Source organism: Phocoena phocoena, chromosome 3 (assembly GCF_963924675.1).
Source record: "Phocoena phocoena chromosome 3, mPhoPho1.1, whole genome shotgun sequence".
Taxonomy (NCBI): Eukaryota; Metazoa; Chordata; class Mammalia; order Artiodactyla; family Phocoenidae; genus Phocoena; species Phocoena phocoena.
Window position 1 is genome coordinate 168887193 of NC_089221.1, and position 15976 is coordinate 168903168.

General features: G+C 51.8%; 1 protein-coding gene across 1 annotated transcript in view; it reads left to right on the forward strand.

Moving 5' to 3' along the window:
• The first annotated feature begins 5513 nt into the window (after positions 1–5513).
• Positions 5514–15976, forward strand: part of RANBP3 (RAN binding protein 3) — a 53150-nt gene continuing 42687 nt past the window's right edge. Inside the window, exon 1 of the mRNA XM_065873846.1 lies at positions 5514–5535. Within this exon, the coding sequence (XP_065729918.1) occupies positions 5514–5535 (22 nt within the window). The remainder of the gene's footprint in view (positions 5536–15976) is intronic.

The following is a 15976-nucleotide window of genomic DNA, read 5'->3' on the forward strand; positions in this document are numbered from 1 at the left end:
CTCCTCTTCCTCAACTATTCCCTATTTATCTCCCCACAAAATAGTCAATAACTACAAAGGGAAAAGTATCAGTGGTAAACTGGCCTACACCGGTGATCTGAGTTGTAAATGGTACAAATTGACATCAGGTGCCTCCTGATAGGTTCGTCCATGTTACTTACACCAAAAATTCAACACCTGAATTTAATCAGGAGGAAACAGTCAACAGACCCAAAATGAAAGGGTGTTCTGCAAAATAGCTGGGCAGCACACCTCACCAGTGTCATGGGGAAGGAAAAATAAGACAGAGAAATTAATCCAGACTAAAGGAAACTGAGGAGTAATGACATCTAAATGCAACAAGAAATCCTGGACTGGATCCTGGAACAGGAACAAAACACTGGCAGTCAGCAGGTGGGACCTGAATAGGTTTTTACGCTAGTGAATCGTACTGCGTCAGTGTGAATTTCCTGGTTTTGACCATCCTGCTGTTTACGTAAGATGTTAACATTTGGAGAAGCTGGGTGAAGGCTGTATGGAATTTCTTGGTACTATTTTTGCAACTTCTTTGTAAATTTGAATTTTTTTCTTTTTTTTTTTTTAGGGTTAGGGTAAGTCTGAATTTATTTTAAATTGAAGGTTAAATCTTTTTAATTACAAATAAAATAGAGTACGATCAGCATTTCCTCCTAGCTCCATACCACATTTAGCTGCCGCAGAGTGAGAGAAGCTAGTGCACCCAGCTCAAGTCAAGGGTCCTCCTCTTGGCCTCAGCGTCAGCTGCAATGGACACCTTGCTGTCAAGAACTTGACCCTGTGGACTGCGGGGCGGGGTGGGCGGGGGGCGCGGAGGTGGTGTGGGGGGGCGCTGCTGAGCAGAGGAGGCCAGGAACTGTAGCTGATTAATATCTGGGTGCTCACCCTCTGCGTGGGGCTGGGCACGGAGCAGATACTTCACGGGGCCAGCTCCCTGCCCACGATGGGAAGATGAGAACAGAATTACAGCTGTGAAAGCCCTTTTTCCTGGGCTTGGCTGTAGAGAAGGAAGTTCCCAGTTCTCAGAGCTCAGCGCGGGCTCGGTGGGTTGGGGGTTCCTCAGACTTCTCTCCTGATGAGCCGAGGAGGAAGCAGGCAGCAGAGAGGTCAGATGGTCAAGGGAAACCATCTGGATCCCTCCACTTCCCACTTCCGACCCTTGTCTTGGGAAAAACCTCAAACTCCTCCGAGAACTCTATGGCCTACAAGGCCCTGCATGGCCCCTCGCTCACTCTGCCCTGGCCACACTGAGCTCCTCGCTGTTCTCCAGCTCAGCGAGCTGGTTCCCGCCTCAGGACCTTTGCACTCACTGTTCTGTCTAGAGTGCTTCTCCTGCGGGTCTTCTACTAGAACGTCATGTAGGACAGTGTGTCAGGCACAGTAGGTGTGGTGGATATATACTGCTGTGTAACAAATATTCCTAAACTTAGTGGCTTGGCTCATAACAGCAACTATCATTTATCTTTCATGGGGGGTGAGAAACAGGAAGGGCCAGGCTGGGCAGGTCTCTCTCAGGGCTTTGCCTTTCAGTGTCTGTTTCAGCTTCCTTATAGAATGGCAGCCTCAGGGCGGGTGGACAGCTTCCATGACGGCTGAAGGCTTTTAGGGCAACTGTTCCAGCAAAGCAGGCAGAAGTTGCATCCTCTGTCCCTGTCATGACCCAGCCTCGTAAGTCACATGCTATCATTTCCACGGACTCTACTGATGGACCAGTAACCAGCCACTCCCATTCAAGGGAAACAGAGCCCTCACCTTTTTTTTTTAATTGAAGTTTAGTTGATAAACAATGTTGTTAATTTCTACTGTACAGCAAAGTGATTCAGTTATATACATATATATATATATATTCATTTTCATATTCTTTTCCATTGCGGTTTATCACAGGATACTAAATATAGTTCCCAGTAGGACCTTGTTGTTCATCCATCCTATACTTAATAGTTTGCATCTGCTAATCCCAAACTCCCAGTCCATCCCTCCCCCGCCTCCCTTCCCCTTTGGCAACCAGAAGTCTGTTCTCTTATGCCTGTGAGTCTGTTTCTGCTTCGTAGATAAGTTCATTTGTGTCGTGTTTTAGATTCCACATATAAGTGATATCAGGTGGCATTTGAGACCTCACCTCTTGATGGGAAGAGGGTCAAAGAATTTGGGGCCGTTTTAAAACCACCACAGTAGGTAATCAAATATTTGTTTAATAAGTAAATGTTGAGGACTTCCCTGGTGGCACAGTGGTCAAGAATCCGCCTGCCAATGCGGGGGACACGGGTTCAATCCCTGGTCTGGGAAGATTCCACTAAGCCTGCACACCGCAACTACTGAAGCCCGCGCACTCTAGGGCCCGCGTGCCGCAACTACTGAGCCCATGCGCTGCAACAAGAGAAGCCACCATGATGAGAAGCCCACACACAGCAACGAAGACCCAGCGCAGCTAAACAAAAACAAAAACGTTGACTAAATTAATGTGTTAGAGGAGACCAGATATAGAAAACAAAGGAACAACTAACGGGCATGATGTTGGCAGCCTCGGCACTGGGATAAGAATTGTGAAACCAAGGGAAATCGAGTCGCCTTGTCAGGCTGATGGGTTTAGCATCTCTCCACGTCCCTTAAAAAACCACAACTGGATTATATTTATCAAGCGGTGACATGTTGCTGGGAGTTTCCCAAAGTGTGGGATGGATGTGGTATATGAAATGACTTTTGGAGACATGCAGACAGGGCATTACATGACAAGGAATCTCGTGGATTAGAGTTACCCCATTTTCAATTCTCTTACTCCTCATCGCGTTTTCAGTTGAGTGATAATGTGCCTTTAATATGCCTCCAATACTTTGCTAATCTCTCTTTACATTAAAAAAAAAAAAAAAAGCAGGCTTGGGGCACAGGACCTTGGCAGGCAATAGTATCTACCCAGAATGTAAAAACATTGTTTTGTTTTCATGTTTATCTCCTATTCGTGATAAACAGTTATCTCCTATTCGTGGCTTAGTGGTTTTATACTTGAAATGGTGATATACAGTACCTATTTAATGTAAACTTAAACTAATAACTTACTCAAGAGAAGTTACAGATAACGAAATGTACTGAATAGTGATTCCAATAAGCTAGAAATGAGCAAACCTAAGTCTACGCGCTGCAGGTGACCAACAGTGACATTCTAGCTATTCCTTAAGAATTTCTAGGACTTCCCTGGTGGCGCAGTGGTTGGGAATCCCCCTGACAATGCAGGGGACACGGCTTCAAGCCCTGGTTGGGGAAGATCCCACATGCCACACAGCGACTAAGCCCGTGCGTCACAACTACTGAGCCTGTGCTCTAGAGCCCGCGAGCCACAAGTTTAAAAAAAAAAGAGAATTTCTAAACCAAGCTCTGTGGCCTGTGCCTTCAGCCCGGAAGCAGAATCCAGGTCTGGGTTGGGGCCTGGGAGTCTGTATTTTCAACAGATTTCCCAGGTGATGCTGATGCTGTTTTGGGGGCTGCAGCAAGAAAGCAGCAGGCTCTAGAAGAAGAAAAAAAAAATCCAGTGTGCTACAGCACACCTCAGCTCAACTCTGGTTAGTGACATTCCCATTGGTAGCTTGAAATCAGCCACAGCTGAAGTACACTTATACCAAGAAAACCAGCACTACGAGCCAGGGTCCAATTTATTGTTTTATTGTCTTCAAGACTTAAAGTGATGGGAAAATAGTAAAATTCACAATAAACTATACACACACAGGCACACATATAAACACAGAAACACACGTTCTCCCCCCCAGAGAAGCAGCTGTTGTTAAACATTCACCACACCCCACTGGTTGTACAGAAATGTATAGGACAACCATGTAAATACACGTGTCCTAGATTAGAGGTTGGCAAACTTCTATAAAGCCGCAAAGAGTAAATATTTTAAGTTTGTTGGCCCGACAGTCCGTTAAAAGGGCTCAGCTCTGCTTCTGCAGCTCCAAAGCAGCCATAGACATTATGTCAATGACTAAGTATGGCTGTTTTCAAATAAATCTACATTTATGGACACTGAAATTTAAATTCCATACAATTTCCACATGTCATGAGCAATTCTTCTTTTGGTTTTCTCCCAATAATTAAAAATGTGGCCCACAGGCTATAGGACCTCCTCCTCCAGATCATACTGGAGCAGGAGTGAAGCTGGGACTCAAACAGGAAAAAAAGGGATACAAAGTCCCAAGCAGAGGGATCAGCCAGTGCAAAGATCCTGAGGCTGGAAGGGGTTTGGTGAGCTCCAAGGACACAGAAAGACCCATATGGCTGAACTGCAACGAGCAAGGGGAAGCATGGCAGCAAAAAACGGGGGGGCTTTGTAAGCCTGAAGAAGAAGTTTCGAATTTATTCCAAGTTCAGTAGAAAGCCCTTTGGAAGCACTGAGAAAAGATGTGCCCTTGATCTAACTCACATTTTTGAAAGATTCCTCTGTGTGATGCTTATTTCATAAAAATGAAAGGAAAGAAAGCAGAGAGAGAAAGATGCTATCGGGTTTTCCAGGAGAGAGATGAGAATGGTCTGGCCTGGAGTAGGGAGAGAGAGCCCTGCTGGGGAGAACGGGCGGATCTGGGCTCTATTTAGGAGATGAGGCAGAGCCCGCGGGATGTTGCGTAGCAGGTGAGTCGCGAATGAGCCCAGGGCGTCCAATATTCTCCCCTCAGTCCTGGGGGGTGGGGGGAGGGAGCGGTCATCAGCCCACGTGATCGGTGAAGACACTCGGTGAGGCTCGGTGCCAGGCGCTGTTCAGTACGGGGCCTCAGGGGCCAGTCGTCCTGGAGCTCCCATTCTGATGGCTCTGTGAGGTCAAGTCCCGGATCAACACCTGTGCCCCGCCCCGCCATGAACCTTCCCTTTGGCCAGTGATCCTCAACCTCTGACCTCTACTCCCCCCAACCATCCCCCACCTCTCCACGTGGCCTCAGAAAGTTTGCCTAAAGTACTGGTCCCTTAGAAGGGGAAACTGAGGCCTGGGGTGACACAAGGCGCCCCACGACCCCTTACAGGCCTCCCTCCGGGCCTCGGAACTGCGCACGTGGAAAGCCCCGCCCCCCGCCCCGACCCAGGGATCTACCTAGGAGAAGGCGTGGGTCGCGGCGCCCTCCACGGTTCAAGCTCCCACCGAGGGTGCGAGGCCGAAAAACAAGCGGAAAGCAGCAGCATGAAGACCCACTCCGGGCGCGCAGCCGCAGGGAACGCAGATTCCCACATTGCTCGTGGCGCGCGCGAGGCCCACTACGCGTGCGCCCTGCCCTGCCCACGCCCCCTCGGTCGGCGGGAAAAGGAGGCGGGGGTGGTTAATGCGCAGGCGCGTGCTCCGAGCTTGGCCCGGCTCGGACCCGGATCCCGAGAGCTTCACCGCGCTGGGCTCCGCGCGCAGCCGCTAACTGCCCGCTTTGCTCGGAGTCGACTTGGCAAGTGCGCACGCGCGGGAGTTTCTGGCAGAAGGCAGACGAGCCCGGGCCGGCGCGGGGCCTTGTGGGAGGGCTTAAGGAAGTAAAATGGCGGACCTGGCGAACGAAGGTAGGGGAGGTGCCGTTGGGGGCCAGCCGGCGGCCAGGGAACGGGCGGCGGGAGGCCCGGGGGCCAGAGGCCCGAGGGCTGAGCACCCCGGGGTGCGGGGGGCCTGTCTTCTCCGGGAGAGCGGCCCAGTGGGTCCCTCAGCCGTCCCCCATTGCGTCCCCTCAGGCCGGGCTCACCGGCCCGGCCCATCACTCCCGGTAGCCCCGGCCCTGCCACCGTCTGGCCAGACGGCCTTGGAGACGGCGGGGGCCGCGGCCCTGAGGCCCTTTCGCCTCGCAGGCCAGGTCAGGGGCCGAAGGGGGCGGGAGCGCGGCCTCAACGCCTCGGCCTCGGATGTAAATGGATCTCCGGGCCTGGTCGCGGGCCCAGCGCGCCACGCTCCCTCCCCGCCCCCTCGTTCTCGGGGACCCCGGCTTTCCCCCTTCCCCTGCCTGGCTGCCGAGCCGGCCCACCCCCCGGTCCTGTGGGCTTCTCATTTTCCGCGGGCCTGCCCCACGCCGAGGATGGAGAACGTCTTGTTTGTTTTCACCCCCACCCCCAATTCAGCCCCCCAGTTCCCGCCAGTTCCCTCGGATCCTTCCTGGCGACCCGAGAGTCGCGCCTCGTCTCCGCTCATTTAGGTTCAGCCGCAGGGTGTGAGCCACTGAAAGCCCTGGCGGCTTTTCGGCCCTTTTTGTTGGTTGCACTTCCAGAGAGAGAGACAGAGACTGTGCGATCCCCTCCTCTACGGAGCGCTGACATCCTGGCTGAGCGATTTTGACAAGGTTACAGTTCCGAATGGCCCAGGGAAAAGGCCGCATCAGCCGCTGTCTGATGAAATCAGCCGTGGCGTTGAGATCGCTAGTAGCTTCAAGACCTTCTGAGGCCTATTTTTAGCTCCCTCCGTGTCTAGGTGCCCAACTACAGGCAGGCGATCTACCTGCCTGGCCCTGATTTCCCCCCATACCCTGCTCCCTGCTGGCCTGAGGTTTGTACTGAGCTGCAGGAGTGCACGAATGACAATAAGTGCTCACCCTGGCGGAGCATTTGGAGTGCTACCAGGTACTGTTCAAAGTCTTGGGCGCGTGTGATCTGGAGTAACCCTCGCTCCTCACGAAAGCTCCCGGAGGAAGGTACCGTTGGCTCCTGTTCCCCATGAGGAAGCTGAGTTAGAGTGGTTAAGTTACTTGTCCAAGGCAGGTCACACAGCTAGTGAGGAGCAGGGATGTGGATCAAGGTGGTCTTCTTGATCACCACCCCCTCCCGCCACGTAGGCCGCAAGTCTTTGATAAGACAAAGGAGCCAGTGGAGGGTTGAGGCATTCCATTCACAAGATGCATTTGCAGGCAGAACGGGGACTGGATAAATGGGAGTCAGTATGACACACTCTGTGTATTTGTGTACTGGGCTCATTCATTTTCTTGAATTCAAGACTCCTATGCGACGTCGCGTTCGACATCTCCATTTGGATGTCCAATAGCCACATCACACAAAACCCCTGTCTTTCTCCCCCAAACCTGCCCAGCCCACCGTCCTTCTCCACTTGTAGTAAATGGCAAGTCCATCCTTTGAATGGCTCAGGCCAAACACCTTGACGTCGCCCTTGACTCCTCTTTCTCTCCCATGCCACAGCACATCTTGTCAGTTCTACCTTAAAAATCTTACCGGGGTTGACCACCTCTCACCACCACCGCTGCCGCTGCCTGGGCCTCCCTTCCACCTTCAGCCAGCTGACAGTTTGCCAACCCCGAAGGCAGATGGCCCCCAACACCTCCCTGTCCTCCTCTCCCGCCACTCTGTCCCCGACGGGCCCTGCTTTATCCACTCTGGCTGTCTCCGCGTCCCTTGCGTGGTCCACATCCTCTCTCCTGTATGCCTTTGGACCCGCTGGTTCCTCTGCCTGAGTCAGCCTTCCTGCACATGTCCCCACGCTCGCTCCTGCCCCTCCTGTAGGTTTTTACTCACATGTTCCCTTATCGTTGCGAACTTCTCTGGCCACCTATTTCAAATCGTATCCGCGTTCCCTATCCCCTCTGCCCCGCTTCATGTTGCCCCACGGCACTTATCACCAGCCGGTGTGCTCGGTCTACTTGTTTGCTTCTAGAACGTAAGCTCCATGAGGGTGAGGATTTTTGTCTGCCACTGGTGGATCCCCCACCCCAGCTAGGATAGTGCCTGGCACGGAGTAGGTATCCGAGAAATGTTTGTTGAAGGATTGAGTGAATTCATCCGTCAGGACCTTCGTGGTGAGGTGTCCCTTTGAGCACAAAGGGAAAATTGTGGATTCCTGTTTTCCAGGGACACCATTTCTAGCACATGCGCTGACACATGAGCTGTCGATTGTAAATTGCGTCGTTGAACAGGTTAAGTGTAAAATGGAGAAGACGGACTGTTTTGTAGTACTTAAAGTTTTTGCCTAGTAAATGCCACACTCACCTAGTACTTTGCCTCTGACACTAGTTCTGGCCTAGCTGTCTCCAAAAAAAATCAAATCTTAGTGGTCTTTTATGCCTCTCATATCTCTGCCGCCCTTTAATTGGGTGTCATGTGTTTCTCCACTCCATTCCTGGTTTGGGCTTGTGCAGCCTGCTAGGATCTTTAATTTCTTATCCACTATGTGGACTGGGACTTCCTATGCATTTTGACGCTTTAGGGACTGCGCCATACGTGTGCTTTCCTACTTGCTGTTTAATCTCAGACGCCCTCTTGGCTTCTGCCTTTCCAAACTGGGATCCTAATCATATCCGTCCTCACACCTGGGCATCTATAGAGACAGAAAACAGCACGGGGGATCCCGACGTGCAGCTAGGGTTGAGAAGCCCTGGCTTGAGTAGTACAGGTTAGGAGTGCTGTGCTTGTGTGGAAAGAAACACTTCCAGTTGTGTATCCAGTACAGCATCTTGTTGGCCCTCCTTACCATGGTGATCTCAGCTGTGACAGCAACTCCCACGGCCCTTTGTTGGTAGTCCTGTAGTCCGTGACTATTAAGGTCCAACTGGAATGCTTCTCTCCTAGGAGTGTGTGAGTGTTGTACACTTGTGTCCTGGGATATTCTCTTCTGCTTGGCATTTCGCTACTGATACATCCCAAAGTCGTTAATCATCCTGTCTCTGGAGTTATTCTGCCTTGTAGACCGGCATCGGGATTTGAAGGCAGCGGCGTTTCGTCTCCGGTAGAGGTAAAGAGACTGAGAAGAAGGTGAGCAAAGTGTATTTGAGCTATAGGAGATCTTGGATTCTAGATCCCAGCCTTAAAGGATACCATGTGCAGGGCTTCCCTGGTGGTGCAGTGGTTGAGAGTCCGCCTGCCGATGCAGGGGACATGTGGGTTCGTGCCCCGGTCCGGGAAGATCCCACATGCCGCGGAGCGGCTAGGCCCGTGAGCCATGGCCGCTGAGCCTGCGCGTCCGGAGCCTGTGCTCCGCAACAGGAGAGGCCACAACAGTGAGAGGCCCGCGTACCGCAAAAAAAAAAAAAAAAAAAAAATTTACCATGTGCACGTGACGCCTTGCCAGCCTGCGGACACACAGGGTGGAAACCCAAGAGACCGTATAAAGCAGGGTTCTCGACTTTGGCCCTATTGACATTTTGGACCTGGTGATTCTCTGTTGAGGGCCTGTCCTCTGCTCTGTAGGATGTTGAGCATCATAGCAGCATCCCTGACTACACGTAAGATCCCAGTAGCACACACCCTCCCCTGCACCCCTACCCAAGGGGTCGTGACAACCAAAAATGTCTTCAGACATTGTGTAGTGTCCCAGGGCAGGAGGTGGGGAGAATCACCCTCAGTTGAGACCCTCCATATAAGGTGATGGTTGGGCACAGGCTTTGCATTAGAACCGGGTTTGTGTTCTTACTCTGCCTTGTACTCTCTGAGTGACTTTGGCCAAATTCTTAACTCCTTTGAGCCTCAGTTTTCTCAGCAACAAAATGAGGATAACAATGATCGTATCTATCCCATGGTTGCTGTGACCCTTGGCTGAATTAATGCACATAAATTCTTTAGCGCCTATCTCAGCCCGGTAATAAACAGTAAATAGTAGCTATTTTTACTGTGGTGGACTTATGTTACAGACACATTTAGGGGAAGTGCTCAAAGCGAAGCAGGAGAGGGCAAGAAGTGAGTCTGAACAGTGCAGGTGAATCCACCCCCACTGACTCCACCCCCTGGGGTGAGCCCAGGATGAGAGGCAGCCAGAGCTGGGCTGTCTGTCCTCTTAGGTTCTGTCTTGACTTTGATTGCGTGATCATCTAGGCAGGGGCTCTCAGCCTCGCCACTCTAAGCATTTGGGGCCAGATAATTCTCTGTTGTGGGGCTGTGCTGGGCATTGTAGGATGTTGATCAGCTTCCCTGGTCTCGACCCACTGGATGCCAATAGCACCCTCCCCCCTCCCCCAGTCATGTCAACCGGAAGTGTCCAGACATTGCTCAGTGTCCCCTGGTGAGGGGAGCCTCCCCCACACAGTTGCCCCCCATTGAGAACCCCTGATCTGGCCGGACCAAGTATTAGTCCAGAGGTTTTCAAGGGTGGTTTGGCTTTCATCAGTTCTCACCTTACTTTTTGATTTAAGACCTAACCCCAGAGAGGATGGGATGCAGCTGAGGTTTTACTGATGAGCTAGAACTCAGAACAGTTGGAATCCTCAGTTCACTTGATTCTCACCACCCCTTCCCCTGCCCTAAACTTAATTCTTAGGAGAAGTGAGAAGCAATTTTTCAAAGTTTTCATGAAGTTATGATAAACATTAACCCTGGGGTTTGTCCTGAGGTCAACTCTTGCATGCCTCTCACACCCGGGGCAGATGGGGCCTGGCGGTAGCTGAGGGTGCCATGCTAAAGTCTTTAGGTACTTGGAAGAAAATTTAAGTTTTGACAGGGATCCTGTGTATAGACAGAAAAGCTTGCAGTTCTGCGAGTTTAAAACTTCTCCACCACATCTCCAGCCTGCCTCCCAGTTAACTGGAAAATGGACTCACCCCAGCAGTCCCGTTGCCTGCAGGCATCATGGGGTATGAGGGCCGGTCGGGATCTGCTGTGTGCTTGTACGCTGAAGGAGCTGGAGAGAGAGGAGGCGACAGGAAGTTCCTAGGGTCAGAGCCAGGAAGCTTAGAATGGCCTTGGGAGCAGGGACCGTGTTTGGGGCCAGCCAAGGGGGCATTTTAGGTACCAGTCAAATTCCTGCCTAGTAAGTGAGTTCAGGCCCAGAGAATAGACTGGGGTAGAGTGGGAAATGGGGGCCATTTGGGGAGCAATGGGATGCATCTGGGGGACTTGAAAAGGGCCTTTCTCATGTAATGGAAACTACCTGGGAAAGGCAGCTGGTATTGACCTGGCCGAGCCTTGGTAGCTCTCCATGGTACTTTGAAACCATCAGGAGGCAGATGGGTTTGCTTCGTTGTCTATTCAGGATCTGGTGGTAGTGCTGGCAGCAAGCAGCAGGGGTTCTCTGTTTTGTTTGAAGGGGGTTTGTTTTTGCCGCCTCGTGCAGTAACCTTCCTGTGGTTCCACAAGCCGTGTTCGGTGTGGCTGTGCACTGCTTGGTAGAAAACTATACAGCACAGAGTCTCAGAGTAAAGTCCCTGTACTCCACTTCATCCTTGGTTGTCTTGGCACTTGGTGCTGTTGCGTAGCACTTGCTGTGAATATTAACCCTGACCGTGCTTCACGCTTATTTAAGGAGGTTGTGGAGGAGAATTAAAACTGATGCTTTGGCTGCACCATTGGAGATTGTTGCAGGAGGTCCGCAGTGTCTAGGGCCCCACAGATGTTTCACGACATGGAGCCAGAGTCAAAAACCACAGGCAGAAATTGTAACCTTGCTTTGGGGGCAAGCAGACATATATAATTTGGCTCATTTAGGTTTGTCTTTGTTTGCTTTTAATTAGGAGCCAATACTTAAGAATTCCGAGATTTCAGGGGAAAGAATAATCCAGGTTTCTGATTTCTCTTGAAAAACAGCAACCAGCCTCAGCCTGCGTTCCTGCACAGTAATGATTTGCCAGGACTAAGGAGCAGCTGCCACCTTGAGATAGACTGTGCCTTCCTAGACACCGCTGTCTCCACCGACTTGCTTGGGACCTGGCCCACTTCCCCCTTTTCCAGTGCCTGCCTGACCTTGGCTGCCATTTGGGTTTCAGCCCTGTCGTAGCACCTGTTAGACAGGTGCTTGGCCTGAGTGGGGCCTGTAAGGAGATCCATGTGGGTTTCTCCCCTGTCTCAAGCCTCAAAGGAATTTTAGACCGGAACTGACTGGCAGGCTCCGGTTGATAGCTTGTGGCACAATCGGAAGTGCCCTTGGTTTGTGTCGTGTCTCTGCCACTTACTTGCCCAGGAGCTTGGGCAAATTGTTTGACCTCAATTCCTGCATCTGTAGAATGGGAACGATGCTAATCAAGTCTGAAGATTGTTGTGTGAAAGGAACATATGGCATGGGATTGGCCCACTGGTAGGTGCGGATCTATGTCAGTTACTACTGGCTGTTAGTCTTCTGATTGGATACCTAGGTAGAGAGAAAGCTCCTTTCGGGTTATAGCCAAGTTTCATTGAGACATTCCAGTGGGATCTGTCCTGTGTATCGTGGGATGTTTGGCAGTGCCCCTGACCTCTACCCAAATGTCTCTAGACATTGTCAGATGTCCCCTCGGGGGCAAAATCGCGCCTGTTTGAGTACCCCTGTGTTAGGGGATTCTGTGGACCCTCCCCCTGCCAAGAGACTGTGCAACATAGTCATCTGATCTAAAGTCCTAGGATGGTGCACACGTTGGAATACACAGATGGGGCTGGGAGGGGGGGAGGAGGTAATTCACAGATGCCGGGGCAGCACCCTGGTTTGTGCCGTCTGACCCACTGAGAATTTACTTTGCTGTATAATGTGAGTTCGGGATCTGACTCAGTCTTTTTCTCATCCTCAGCACAGTTGATACTTGGGGCTGGATCATTTGTGGTTGGGGGAGCAGCCTGTGCACAGGAGGAGGCTGATCAGCATCCCTGACCTCCATCCACCAGATGCTGTTAGTAACTCCTCCCCATCGTGATACCCAGGAATGTTTGCAGACATTGCCCAGTGTCCAGGGGGTGGAGTTGGGGGCAAAATAAAAGTGTCCAAGAATAAACTGTTTGCCAACTAGAGCTTAGGGCTCACCCTCCCAACTTTTTTTTTTCCATTATGGCCTTTTGGCAGCTGTAGGCATCATGGACTTCATGTCTCTGTTAAGGGGGAACAGTGTTTTCCATGACCTTCAGCACTGTTCCAAGTTCCAGGTGGGGACCTTCCGAGATGCTCTGCATCTGGGCCATTCCCTTTCACGGGAGCTGAAGCCCAAGGCCGTGTCTGTAAGAGGAGTCGGCCTGTCCCAGTGTGCCCACCTCCAGCCACTGAGTCTAGGAGCCCAGCTCATCCTTTCCAGTGGATCATTTTGACTCACTGGGCACTCATTCTCCTGAAACCTGACAGAGACGACAGTGGTTTCTCCATGCACGTGTCTAGGAGGTAAGCTTTGCTTTTGCAGTACGTTTTAAATGCCTTTGCTAAATTAAACTCCCCCAGGCTTGCCACACAGAATTTCGAGAATTCATCAGCCCAGAATTAACGCCTGTGTTGCATCTGTAACAGCAGAGCGGGAGTGGGGAAAACAGTTTGGAGAGTTTGGCTTCTCGGGTGGCAAGAGTGAGAAAACAGGCTACCGTTTGCTCAGAGGACAGAGGATGTTTTGCAGCATTGATGTGGCCGCCGGGGATCTGAGAGCCCAGGGCCTGGGTTACTCATCATCAGTGCCACTTGGAGGGGGCCGCCTGCTTGTGGAGTCTTGTCAGAAAAATGGGGGTTGTGTTTGCTGACCACGTCGGCCACTGAGTGAGCGAGACGTGCTTCCACAGCTCAGGCACCAGCACGCTCTGTCTCCAGAATAGTCAGGCTCCAGCTGCCTCGCCCAGTCTGCAAGGCCACAAGACTTGCCCGAGCCTCCCTGTCACTGCCGCTTCTCACCTGGACAGCACCTGAGGGCTCCTCGCTGGCCCCCTGGCAACTCCTCCTGCCTCCCTGAGATCTGTTCTTCTCACCACTCCCAGGGTGATCTTCCCCGACGTCATATTACAAAACTTCATAACACGCAGAAATGGAAAGGATTCATGGGGACCACTGCCAGGGTGGTCTTTCAGAAAAATGAACCGGATCATATCACACCCCTGCTTGGACTCCTCACCATGCTCCCCGTCTCCACACTCACCTCCTGCCCTCCCCTAAGGGAACTCTGGGGTCAGATGGGCCTCCGGGTTCTTCCTGTCCTTAGGATGTTCGTTCTTGGGGCTCCCTCTGCCCGGCATACTCCGCCTTCACCTGGTCGCTCCTTCACACCCAAGGTTCAGATGGCGCCTGGGAGAGGCCTTCCCCCAGCCGCGGCCCCCTTCTGCCCACCGCCCTGCTCCAGCGGCAGTCTAGCGCCTGCCTCCAGGGTTTCCTCATTGTCCCCGCACGCCTCGGCTGCTTGTTTTTCTCTCTTCTTCCCACTAGATGGCTGCGGCCTCGTCCACCTTTCCTCCTGTCTCCAGTGCCCGGTGCCTCGCACCTGGCTCATCGTGGGTTCTCAGGAAGTCGTGTTGCTGTGAGCAGGGCTTGGCTAGTGGGCCTGCTGTCGGCTCTCACCTCAGTGATCCCCTCGGCCTCAGAAGGGCTCAAGGGATTATGAGAGACTTGTTTGTGGCGAGGTGTCCCCGTGTCCAGGCAGCTCTTGGAAGGGGCCAGACCGGGAGGTGTTTGTCATCGTTGAGGGCCTGGTGACTGGAGACAGTCCTGGAGTCCAAGACCCCTGCTTTGAGACGGCGTCAGTGTATCTGCAGTCTCTGTGGAATTCTAGTAACAGTAGTAACACCAGTGTGGAATTCAGACTGCATGCCAGCCACTTCCCAAGCACTTGATATGCATCATTTCCTTCAGTCCTTCCGAATCGACTGGGGCGTAGGTACCATCCCTGTTGACAGACACAGGCAGTATGTGGGGAAAGCGCGGGAACTTGCCCAGGGTCCCAGCCGCAGGTGGTTGAGGCCCATCTGAACACACCCAGAAACCAGCGCCCGCGTTCCCAAACTTCATCAGTTGGCCTGCAGCCTCAGCAGATTTTCTGGAGTCCTTAGCTCTCCTTCCTGTGAGGGGATTTCCGCTGTCTTCACTGGAACTTTCCCCTGAATCTTCGGCCAGCCGCTTGCATCAATACTTCACCTCAGCTGTGCTTGTGTCGCGCCATCTAGTGGCAGAATAGAAAAGTGCTGTCAAAGCTGGCTCCCCAATTTCTCAGTAGTTTTAGGTGAGGTTGCTGACTTTGTTTGATGTATTAATAGGTTTATGGGGTTTTTCCTCGATTTAAGGCACAGAGGTATCCAAAGTGCAGGGTCTGCCCCAGCAGCTTGTAGTCTGAGTGGGTGGGGCAGGGGTGGAGGGATCGGAGAGGGCTGCAGGGCTGGTGCTTCTAGAAGTAAAGAAGGCGGATGTGGCTTGGCCTGAGAAGGGTCGAGGGGGACGTGAGGCACCCAGCTTGGAAGTCAGGCTTAGGGTTCTGATCCCACCTCTGCTGTCTACCAGCTTCGTGACTTGGGCAGGGCACGTGTCTCTCCGAGGCCTCTCAGTCTTGTTTCGTGATTTGCAAATCAGAGACGATAAATAATTTCTATGCCATAGGGCTGTGATGACATTGAATGAGATGGAGTATGTAAAGCACCTGCCTCCGGGTCTAGTTAGGACCATTCAGCAAATCCAAGTGGCTTATTACCCCCGCTGTTGTCAGAAATGCAGGGTCATGTTAGAGCCCTGAAGAGTGGCTCGGGTTTCAGTAGGTGATGGTAATTTTGTGATGAAGAGCATCCCAGAAAGAAGGGCATAAGATGAAAGATATACTGTCATCTCCCAAAACTGGGCCCCCCTATGATTTCCATGAGACCAGTGGAGAGCTGCCTGAGGAAAAATATATTCAAGTACCGAAAAAAGAATGAAGGGACCCACTGCCCACTAGCTGAGCCTGCGGTACACTGAAATCAGAGAGGTATTGCCTAGCAACAGCATGATTGAGATCAGTTCTACTCTTCACCAAAGAATTAGCTGGCGAACAGAGTTGACACATCGGTGACAAATTCACCTTTATGTTGCTGCACAGGACTGTTTATAATAATTCCTGAGAAAAGAAAGGACTCGAAGGCTTGAGATAGTAAGTGTCGCAGGATTAAAGCAGTTGCCACGTATTAACAGACTCTTGTTTGTGTTGGCAAGATGCTTTCCATATTTTTTGCACAGATAAGATTAAGACACATCGGCGCAGGATTAAAGCTCATTTTGCACAACTACCTTGCTGACACTTGGGACAAGAATTCTGTGTGGCTTTCCAGATGGGGGTTATTTCCTGGCAGGTGTTCGATCCATCATTTATGAGAGGAATAAACAGAACAGGCCAAGATAGTCCAGATTCCCTTCTCTGTG